At 37.0% G+C, this 11,823-nt stretch overlaps 1 protein-coding gene across 3 annotated transcripts in view; it reads left to right on the plus strand.

Annotated features, from left to right (window-relative positions):
• Nucleotides 1-11,823, plus strand: part of Rapgef6 (Rap guanine nucleotide exchange factor (GEF) 6) — a 147,888-nt gene that overhangs the window by 36,776 nt on the left and 99,289 nt on the right. For all 3 annotated transcript variants that reach the window (XM_013033804.1, XM_013033807.1, XM_013033806.1), the window contains exons 5-6: nucleotides 1,674-1,743; nucleotides 7,535-7,678. In XM_013033804.1, coding sequence (XP_012889258.1) covers nucleotides 1,674-1,743; nucleotides 7,535-7,678 — 214 coding nt within the window. The remainder of the gene's footprint in view (nucleotides 1-1,673; nucleotides 1,744-7,534; nucleotides 7,679-11,823) is intronic.

Here is an 11,823-nt window from a genome sequence, read left to right on the forward strand (position 1 = left end):
CTCTGGGCCTGGGCGCTGTCCCTCAGCTCTTCAGCTCAAGGCTAGCGCTCTACCACTGAGCCACAGCACCACTTCTGGCTTTTTTTCTTTTTGCTTATGTGGTGCTGAGGAATAGAACCCAGGGCCTCAGGCATGCAAGGCAAGCGCTCTACCACTGAGCCACGTTCCCAGCCCTGCCACATTTGTTTCTTGGACATCATTTGCTTTCTGGAAGCCACATTTTCATAAAATTATAGGGAAGGGAACACTTAACAAATCACACAATGATGTAAACATAACTGATGATAAAATGTGGAACTAAGAGCTTCTCAACATCAACTGAGCTGTATATTGTATGTATGTGTATTCTCCTTTTGACCAAAACCACTTGTAATGGCATCTACAAATAAGGAGGGAAATAAGCAGGGCTTGCTGTATACCTAAGTTCCACAGTGTTTGTATCACTTAGACTCCCAACAGCAATATGTGGGAGTTTGAGGTTCTATTTTACATATTGCTGCCACCATTGGTGTCAGTCAGCCTTTTACTTCAGCATCTTAGTGTGAGGTGATTTTCTGATGCATAATATTATTGAACACTTCTTCTTGTGCTGATGGCCACTGCTTGTTCCCTATAGGTGCTCTCTTGTGCACTCCTTCTCCCTCCTTCGCCTCTCCTTCCTTTGCCCCTGCTGTCTCTTTTGTCTCTTTCTCCCCATGGTACTGGCATTTGAATGCAGAGTCTACTCAGGTATCTAGATCATCAAACACTCTACCACTTAAGTCATGGCCCTTGCCCATTTTGTTTTAATTTTCATAAAAGGTCTCACTTATTTTCCCCTCGGACTACCATCTTCCTACTAATGCCTTCTATGTAGCTAGTATTATATATGTGAGTTACCACTCCTAGTTTGTGGAGGGAGGAACGAAGGAAATGATTGTTTTCTGGTTTTACTTATTGATGGATTTTTGTGCCAGTGTTGGGCTTGAACTTGGGGGTGGGCTCTTCATGCTCTTGCTCAGCTTTTTTCCGCTTATGGCTAGCACTCTACCACTTCAGCCAGACCTCTAGTCTAGCTCTTTTGCTAGACTGTACTTCTCTTATGGACTTCTCTGCTCAAACTGGCCCACTGTCTTTAGATCTCAGCCCTCTGAGGAGCTATGATAACTGATTGAAGGCACTGATGCCTGGCTGCTTTCTGGTTTTTATTTGCATCGAAATCTTTCTCTCAGACTAAGAATATAAAAATACTTTTTTCTTTTAATATTCAGTTTTTACCAAAGAAATAGCCACTGGCTTAAAGCAATTTGTTTTAATAAGCTATCTTGTTTCCATTTCTTTATACATGTGAATATTAATGTTTTCTATAATTTAATATATATAGTTTTTTTTTATTTTGTGAAATATGTTACTATGCTATCATTCCTCCTTAGGTAAATTTTTCCTTTAATTCAGCAGTACTGAATTACAGATGTTTGGAATTTAATTTTGTAACTAATTTTAGGGACTAATTAAAGTCAGAAATTTAAATGGAATTTTTGTATAGAACTATATTAATATTTGTTATATCTGGATAATTAAGAGGAAAGATAGAAGACCAGCATTTTTTAAATTAACCTCTCAGGATTTTTTATTTGTTTCCTATATTGAAATACTTTATAACTTCTAAAGAAATTATTTTTCTGTTTTTATAGTTTTGGTAAGCAGTTTGGAGGAAAAAGAGGATGTGATTGTCTTGTATTAGAGCCTTCAGAAATGATTGTGGTAAGAACCTTAAAGAATGCTGAATTGTTTTTGATATGCTTCAGTTTTTTATGTTAAATGAAGTAGGCATGAAACCCTCAAGGAGATTCCATTGCTGTGAACTTTTAGCGATTTTAAAAAGCATCAGAACCATATACCAAGCTTATATACTCTCTTCAAACTTTGATTCTTTGCAAAATGTAAAACATGGGATAGTTACATTTAAAAGGTACCAATTTACCTGTCCCACCAGAAAATTAAAGGCTTTGGAAAGGGACCATAATTTCAAGTGTTTGTTCCTTTCCCTTTGAATTTAGTCAGTAAATGAAACATACGCATTCTTTTCCCTACACTAGAGGGAAAGAGCTAGAGAAAAAAATAAAGAGATATACAAATAGATCCAAGTAGGAAGTGATCCAGATGTTAATACCTTATTTGGGATGAGTTTTTGTTTCAGCAATAAGTTTTCACTTTTTAAGAGCGATACATAGTTGAAGTAAATTTATAATGTCATCTAATTGGGAATTGAAATAAAAATGTATGGTAATTGATGGGACCCTCATGTATAGTACAAACAGTTGTTAGTCCTGATGTTATTAATAACTGAGTTCCTGACAGTAGAGTAGCAGTTAACAAGCAGTAATGATTACTTTGAAAATTCCTAAAAACTGTTATTACACCTTGAAGGCTGATATTTAGTGGAAAAAAATACTTAAGTCTCCAAGTGTGTTCTCAGAAATCACTCATGAAGGGAAAAATCACTCCATTTCTGGTGGAATCTACTTTCCATCTATTCACAGACTGACACTGAGGACAGACTATCCTATCTGTGGTATGTCTTGCTAGACACAAGTCATGGGGCTTGAACTCGGGGCCTGGGCACTGTCCCTGAGCTTTTCATTCAAGGCTACCACTCTACAACTTTGATCCACAGTGCTACATCTGGTTTTCTGGTGATTAATTGGAAATAGGAGTCTCATGGACTTTCCTGCCCAGGCTAGCTTTGAACCGAGATTCCTCAGATCTTAGCCTCCTGAGTACTAAGATTATAAGCATGAGCCACCAGCGCCCAGCATGGACTGTACACTTTAAATATTCCAGTGTCAAGATGTACATAGAAAGATTAAGAAATAGTTCAACATGAAGTGAGAAAAGAGAAAAGTAACAAGTAAATAAAATGCTTGATCTTATTTAATACTGAATAATTGAGATAATTATAAATGATACTGGTATTACTGATAACATTTGAATATGTATTGCAGATTAGATAACACTGAATTCCCTGATTTTGATAACTGCACTTACTTTTAGGAATTACATGTTAATATATAGTTCAAGGTCAAGAAACATACCTTCAGATATTTTAGGAAAGACTGTGTGTGTGTGTAGCCATTACCACCACGATTGTGGTTAGTAATTTTTAAATTCCAGAACTGTTTCATGGGCATTCAGTATTGTTTAAAATGCTTTGTATTGTACAACAAAATATAGTAGGACATATTTAGAATTTTGAACGATGCTTGATCCATGTGTTTATGAAATAGCTTCATGTATATATACAAATTTGAGTAATCCAACTGGTGACTGGAGATATCTTTTGTTGAACACTTTCTTGATCATCCTAATTTAATTTGACATGTTTGCTTTAGAATTATATTTTAAAAGACCTTGTGACATAATTACTTAACTGAACCAAAGAGCTTCTTCGGATTTCATAGGATCATTATTTTGGTTTACCTTCTAACTTTTGAAAATTTTTATTATCTTCAAGTTGCCATTCACTGAAGCAGTTTACGAATTCAGTGCATCTTAATCACTGTTAACCCTTTCAACATTCTCATTCACTGTCCCAACCCACCTCTTCCCTTATTTACCTTAATTTTAGGTCACGTATTGAATTTTTTATCTTATAACAAAGCAATTTATGTGTACAATGCACCTTGAGCTGTGTTACCACTTCAACATCTTCCCTCCCCTTCAGCCCATCTCTTCCCTTATATTTCTCAGTTCTGTGGTATGTACAATGAATTCTTGGCTGTATTCTCTTCACTTCCCTACTTCATTCTTTTACTCCTGTCCTCTTGGCCCCACTCCAGCATCTTGCTAATGTAGCATCTTTAAATAGCATGAAAGAGTTATAAAGTCAAAGATGTTAACACTCTGGTCTAAAATTTAATACAGAATGTCAACATCAAGACATGCCTTTTTTTCTTAGAAGTATTTACTACCTTGATTGGATTATTACACATTGGGCCAAATAGGTATAATTGAATTACAGTCAATTAAAAAAATCAGTAAATTTATCGCAGTTATAGCCATGTTGTGGCTGAGAAGTGGCGGGCTCTGCACATAGACCCCCTGGTACCACCTTGCTTGAGGGAAATGTTTTTGATACCCAGCTGCTCGGTTTTGTTTTGTTTTGGTCTGGTCTGGTATGGTGGTACTAGGGTTTGAACTTGGCTTCTTTTGCTCATTCAGCCTGCTTCCTTGACTGGTGCTCTGCCATATGAGCCCAACCTTTTTTGTTGATGATTTGGGAGATGGCATCTTATAGACTTTCCTGTCTGGCTTGCCTTCAAACCACAGTCCTTCAAAGTCTCAGCTTCCTGAGTAGCTAAGATTACAAGTATGAGTTCCCAGCATCTGGCATAGCTACTGGTTTTATGGTGTCATGAGGAACTTTATTAACATGATGGCTATTAAAATATTACCTATTCGACTCCTACTCTGTGAACTCCTCTGTATTCATTAGGAATCTAATGTATGTGTGAAGTGTGATGTGAAGGAACTCCGGAAATGTGTAAAAATTAGGGGTTGCTGTGTTCATAAGGGCTCTGCCTCTACTCAGTATGTTATTGAAATGCCCAAGCTTCTATATCAGGAAAACATGGTGAGAGGATTGCAGGCCAGATTTGTGATATGTATCTATCTATAAAGCCAAAGTGAACTGGGGAAAGCAGGTGTAAAATGATCTGTCTGGTTCCTAATATGACTTGTACTATATAACTTTAAATGGGATTGTTGTGGCAGGATGTACGGAAACTCCCTCCTATTGCTCAGGTTAGAGTGCCCTCTAAATGCCAGTATATATTGGAAGATATTTCACAAAGGAGGCAAAAATGGCTTCAATTCTAACAGTGGACAGTGAGTATCTGCCAAGTTTGGAAGGCTGAAAAGAGATCATCTAAATCAAACAAGAGTGATTTCCCCCTCTGGAAAGACTGGGGGAACAAAACAAGAGAAGATGAAGAATAATGTCAGAAGAGAAGTAAAGCCTGATTCTTTGAAGAAAGATAAAACTAAATGTGAAGATGGAATTTAAGGAGGGTGCTGAAAGCAAAAGGGGGAGGAAGGAGGAAGAAGAACAAATGGACAACCCATTAGAATTGATCCCTGATGCAAAAGAGATCTAGGAGAGAGGAGGACTCTAATGCACACAGTTGAGTTTATAAATGTCATTCCATTTCTTTACACATTTGTCTAGATCAGAAATTCTTCCAGTGTTCAAAGTATGTGCTCACTGTTATCCCTATCCTTATCCTTCTAGCATTCATTAATTCTTATTGCCTTGCCTCTGTTTCTTTATTTTCTACCAGGTTTGTTAAGTCTTTAATTTTAATGCCACTGTGAAAATACAATTTAATAAAGCATATTAAACAGTGCTGGACACATTGAGAAAATAAGTATTGTCAAGTTATTCCACTATAAGAAAAAATGTACTTTTTAGGACTGTTCATTTCAAAAGCTTGGGAGCAGTGTGACAACCAACTATTTAAAACTATTCTAAGTGGATATAGCCTAGGCTATGGTGATTAAATACCATTCTGTCACTAATAAGATTGAGCCTCTAGGAATAAATAGTTTATATCAGGTGTGGTGCAGGAAATGTATTAGGCAGAAATTTCTCGTGTCAGGGAGCAAGGAGATATAAAACAATTACTGAATTTGTCAAAAGTTCATAGTACCTTAAAAGGGGTTACCTTAAATATAAAAAACATTACTAAGTACTTTTATTAGGATACTGAAACTTACCAAAAAAAAATTCTGCATTTCTTATGGTGATTTATGGCTTTTTCTTCCTTAATCTCTAGTATGATTTTACTTTACTAGAGTTTTCTAACATTAAACTTGCATTCCCAATGAAAGCTCAGCTTAAGCTTTGTTAAATCTTTATTTTGCTTGTATTCTGGTCTCAATTTCTTTTTGGTCAGTTGGGGGCTAAGCTTTGTTAAATCTTTATTTTGCTTGTATTCTGGTCTCAATTTCTTTTTGGTCAGTTGGGGGCTTGAACTCTGGGCTTGGGCGCTCAAGGTGAGCGCTCTACTGCTTGAGCCACAGCGCCACTTCTGGTTTTCTAGTGGTTTATTGGAGATAAGAGTCTCACGTACTTTCCTGCCTGGGCTGGCTTTGAACCAAGATCCTCAGATCTCAGCCTCCTGAGTAGCTAGGATTACAGGCAGGCGTGAGCCACCGGCGCCCAGCTTCAATTTCTTAATGAGATGTTTAATATGTAATTTTAATTTTTTCTGCTTTTCTGTCATTACATTAGTATTCCGTGAGTGTTATTACTTAAAGTCTGTTTGCTCTTCTATATTTTCTAACTTGGGGAAACTCTTCTACTTATATTCTTTGGTGGCTGATAGGCTTGGATTTACTTCTATCACATTACAGGCTTTGTATTTGTTTTACTTTTTTCTACTCTTGTTGCTTTGTTCTCTTTTATAGTAAAATTTTTACTTAAGATGTACCCCTACTCCTTTAGAAATAGCATGTAGGGTTTGCTAATCCTGGCTATTTTTAAATTCCTTCTTAAAAATATCTGAAGCTAATCCAGGTGTAGTATTTCAAGAGTGGAATTCTAACACTTGGGGGGCTGAAGCAGGATTTTTAGTTTGTGGCCAGTCTGGACTACTCAGACTTAAATCTAAACAAAAGAAGCAAATATATTTGTGAGTCTTCAGTGTATCCAAATGTAATTCCTATTGTTGTCTAATTGTATAGTCAGCCTTTGGATTTAATAGTAGTCACTGTGGATTTATTATGGCTCATAGTTTCTGCCTGTGGTCATTTGGCTATGTGGTTCTTGACTCTTTAGCTCTCAAACCTGAAGCACCTATTCTACAGATACTTTATATTTGAAGTAATGCTGTAGTCTGTGGAAGTATAGCAGTACAATCGTATATCAGCAGCACACACTTTGAAGATAGATAGGCCTGTCAATTTAGCTTTTATAAGGATTGTTGTAGGACGGGATGCAGCTCAGGCTGTATTGTCAAGGCTCTGAGTTTGATCTCCAGTAATGCACACACAACCCAAACCAAACAGCCATAAAACCAAAAGCAGCTGAAAAACGATCACTGTTGTGAGCCTACAAAGTCACTAATCTTTGGGGTATTAGGGTATTGAGTAAAAGTGTCTTTGTATCCACTTTTTAAACAGTTCACTAAAATCTTAACCATAATCATTTTCTAAGTAAAATAAGTAATCACATTTATAATTAGTATAATTTATAACTTGTAATTATTGAATGTGTAGGTGTAGTTGACAGCTTTCGTTTCTGGTAAGAGACTACTTAGAGGATGTATGTTTATGTGCGCAAAAGAGACAGTTTCCTGAGAGGAAACTGTGGTCTCCAGATCTCTATAATAACATCGTCTAATCATTTTTAACTCACATTGTCCTATGTGGCGTTTTGATTCAGTTTCATGGCAGAAGTAAATGAAGCTTCCTTATGAGCCTGTTAAGACTTCATAGACTATCTTTAACATGGAACAACTGGATATTTAATCAGGAATGTGAACATGTGTTTCAGGTAGAGAATTCCAAAGATAATGAAGATAGTATTCTACAAAGAGAAATTCCTGCCAGACAGTCTCGACGAAGGTTTCGGAAAATTAACTATAAAGGAGAGCGTCAAACCATAACTGATGATGTGGACATTAATAGCTACCTTTCTGTGAGTACATTTAGAAATATTTCAAGCCTCTTCCTTAATTTTCATACATATAGTGTCTTTGACATTAGTTTTTGGCAATATTAATAATTGTTCTCCACAGATAAACGTTTGGTGCAGGTAAATGTACTAAGTACTTGTATGTGACTGGGTTATTTAGAGTTAAATCCTCTTATTAAAGAGGTATTTTTGTTTTCAGCCTTTGTTGTTTAATATAACAAAAAGTATTTACCTAGTACTTACTAGTGTGAGAACTCAGGTAATAGACTCCTGGGGAGTTCCTGGTATACTATAAGGTATATAAACAAATAAAAACATGAAAGCTCTTCCCTTCAGTTGTAGAACAGATGCATATTTCTCCACTAACATATATTATGTAAGTGCTGAATGTGTGTTTTCACATACAAACAAAATACCTTTTTAGTACTTTGGGGTCAGCCTCACACTCACACGCTCAACTTTCTTCTTCCACAGGTGCTCTACACTTGAGCTATACCTTCAATCCTGCTTTCGCTGTTTTTTGTTTGTTTTTAGTTTTTGTTTTGAGACAGTCATATGGACTTTTCTGCCCTGGCTGGCTTTGCAAATTTGTCTGATTTCATTCTCCTGAGTAGCTAGGATTTTTTAAAAACATGAGCTACCAGAAACTGGATGAAATAATAGGTTTGCGTAACACTAGAAAATAAGCTATTTCTTTAGAAATCTTTACCCTTGTAGCTGTACACAGGCTCTTGTTTTAGACTGATAAGTAGTTAAATTAAGAAGGAACATAACCTAAGAATAAGTGTATATGTGTATGTTTGCATGTGTGTGTTCATGTTGTGTTGAAAAATCGAACACAGGCCTTCCTATTTACTAGTCAAGTGTTCGGTTACTGTGTTACCTCTCTATCTCCAGGGAAGAGTTTCCCTCAAAAACAGCAATTGTCGGAGATTCATTCCCAAAGTATGAGCAGTTACTGTAGTTTTTTTCTCTTTTGTTTGTCTGTGTTTACATTATAAGATGAAGGCCGGGCACCAGTGGCTCATGCCTGTAATCCTAGCTACTCAGCAGGCTGAGATACGAGGATCGCAGAGTCTGTGAGACTCTTATCTCCAATAAACCACTGAAAATAGGAAGTGGCGCTATGGCTCAAGTGGTAGAGCACTTGCTTGAGCTGAAGAGCTGAGGGACAGCGCCCAGGCCCAGAGTTCAAGCCCCAGGACCGACAAAAAATAAAATTATAAGATGAAGGATAAGTGGGAGTGTTGACTTCAGGAAAAGTCACAAGAGCATGTTTAGTTCTTTTGGTTGTCAGAAACAGGAATGTATTCCTTCTGTGTTAGGATTAAAGAAGAATAAAATTTATTTGTACAAGAATAAGAATTATTTAAGGCAACTTCTAAAGATTTTTTTTCACATTTGCCTAGTTTCATTGATTGGATAAATCCTATTTCTGTCAATAAATAATACTAATCCCACAATTTTTCCCGCATTCAGAGCCACAGTAGCTTCAATTTCTGTTTTCATTATTATTGACGTGTCACTATTTAAACTAACTTGTTTTGTTGTATCACATAAGTAATATGTATCTATAATTAATAAATAGGATTCTATGTTCTGTATTGATGATTGCATAAAGTATGCACTAATCAAATCCAACTTATTTTGTCTCTCCTTCCCTAAGTGCCCTTCAACTTCCCAACCCTTGGTAATCAGGAGTTATTAACTCTTAGTATTTTATGTTCGGACCAACTGTTATTTTAGTTTCCACATATTAAAGCAAGTATTTGGTACTTGTCTGTGTCCAACTTTCCTTACTATAATTAAGTTTCTCTGTTTTGCTACAATGAATAGGACTTATTCTTTATGACTAAATAATACTCTATTTTCTTTATTCATCCACTGATGAGTACCTAGGTCAATTCTGTATCTTAACTGTTGTGAATAATGCCACAATAAACATGGCCATTCAGTATTTATTCTGTATGCTGGTTTCTTTGGGGTGTTTACCAAGGAATGGTACAGCTCATTACCCAGTCTGGCCTCAGACTTCCTGTACTCTTGCCTGTGTGGTATATATGTGAGTGTGCCACAGTATCAGCTATTTTTATTTTTTATGAATCTCTATACTATCTTGCATAATGACTCTACTGTTATACATGCTGGCCCACGGTATATGAGAGTTGTCTTCTTGATAGTAGCCATCCTAAGAAGAATGAGATTATTTCTGAGGATTTTGATTTTCATATGTTAGCCATTTTTATTTTCTGAGAAATGTTTAGATGATTTACCCATTTTAAATTGCTTGTATTTTTGGTTTTTGAGTTCCTTATGTGTTCTAGATATTATTAGTCTTGTCAGATGAGTAGTTGTCCATTTATTTCTCCCCTTCACCCTGTTGATTGTTTCTTTATTGTGTAGAAACTTAGTTTTTTATAATGCTATTCATCTGCTTTTGCTCTTGCTGCTTATGCTTTTAGGATTGTATCTAAGCGCTGGTTATTGATGTCATCTTTCCCTTGTGATTTCTTCTGTTAGTTTTCAGAGTTTCAGATTGCATTTTAAGTCTCTGATCGATTTTGAGTTGATTTTTGTATAGAATGAGAAATAGAGGTCATTTCAGAAATTGGATATCAGTTTTTCTGGCACTATTTATTGAAGGGCTGTCCTTCCTACAATGTTTTTTGCACATGCGTTGAGAATCTGTTGGCTATAGATGTGTAGGTTTATTTCTGAGATCTTTGTTCTCTTCTGTTGGTTTTTATGTCTGTTTTCTTTCTTTTTGTTGGTTGTGGGGCTTGAATTCAGGGCCTTGGCTCTGTCCCTGAGCCTCTTTGTGCTCAAGGCTAGCGCTTTTACCACTTGAGCCACAGTGCCACTTCTGGTTTTTGAGTGGTTAACTGGAGATGAGTCTCACTGGGACTTTTCTGCCTGGGCTGGCTGTGAACTGCAATCCTCAGATCTCAGCCTCCTGAGTAGCTGGTATTATATTCATGAGCTACACTGCTTCTAGTGTGTTTTTATGTTTGTTCCATCCTGTTTTGGTTACTCTGGCTATGTAGTATATCTTGAAACCAGGAACTACTATTCCTCCGCTTTACTCATTTTTGATATAGGCTTCTATGGCTGTGGTTTTGTCGTAATTTCTATAAATTAAGATTTTTTTTCTAATGTTGTAAAGAATATCATTGGTATTTATAGGTAACATCAATCCGTAAATTGCTTTGAATAGTATGGACGTTAATAATTTTAATTTCCCAATATGTGATTTTGTTTCTTTAGTTGCTTTAATTTTCATCTTGCAATTGTGTGGGTGTGGGTATGCCCATGCACCAATACTGGGGTTTGACCTTGGGACCTGTGCATTTTCCCTTAACCTTTTTCACTCAAGGCTGGCAGCACTGTACCACATGAGCCATATCTTCATTTCTGGCTTTCTGGTGTTTATTTGGAGATAAGAGTCTCATGAACTTGGTGCTTGGGCTGACTTTGAATTACAAGCCTAACATCTCAGCCTCTTGAGTATCTATGATTACACATGTGAGACACTGGTACCCACCTGCTTTGCTGCAATTTTCATTGCAGAAGTATGTCCTTTTCTTGATTAAATTTGTTCATTGGCATTTAATTATTTTGTAGCTATTATGAGTGAGATTGCTTTTATGATTGTGTGTGTGTGTGTGCGCGCGCACGTATGCGTGCACATACGTGGATGTACTGGTCCTGGAGCTTGAACTCAGGGCCTGGGCACTGTCTTGAGCTTGTTTTTGCTCGAAGCTAGTGCTCTGCCACTTGAGCCACCACTCCACTTTTGGCCGCCTTTTTAGGACAATTAATTACTGGTAGTGCTGAGGGATTTGTTTGTTTTTTGTCGGTCATGAGGCTTGAACTCTGGGCCTGGGCACTGTCCCTCAGCTCTTCAGCTCAAGGAGAGCACTACCACTTGAGCCACAGCGCCACTTCCAGTTTTCTGGTGATTAATTGGAAATAAGAGTTTCTCAGCCTTTCCTGCCCAGGCTGGCTTTTGAACCGCAATCCTCAGATCTGAACCTCCTGAGTAGCTAGGATTACAGGCGTGAGCCACTGTCACCCATTTGTAGTGCTGAGTTTTTCATGTTGGTGTGTGTGTGTGTGTGTGTGTGTGTGTGTGTGTGTGTGTGTGTGTG

The sequence above is a fragment of the Dipodomys ordii genome, unplaced genomic scaffold (genome assembly GCF_000151885.1).
Source record: "Dipodomys ordii isolate 6190 unplaced genomic scaffold, Dord_2.0 Scaffold177, whole genome shotgun sequence".
In the NCBI taxonomy this organism is placed as follows: Eukaryota; Metazoa; Chordata; class Mammalia; order Rodentia; family Heteromyidae; genus Dipodomys; species Dipodomys ordii.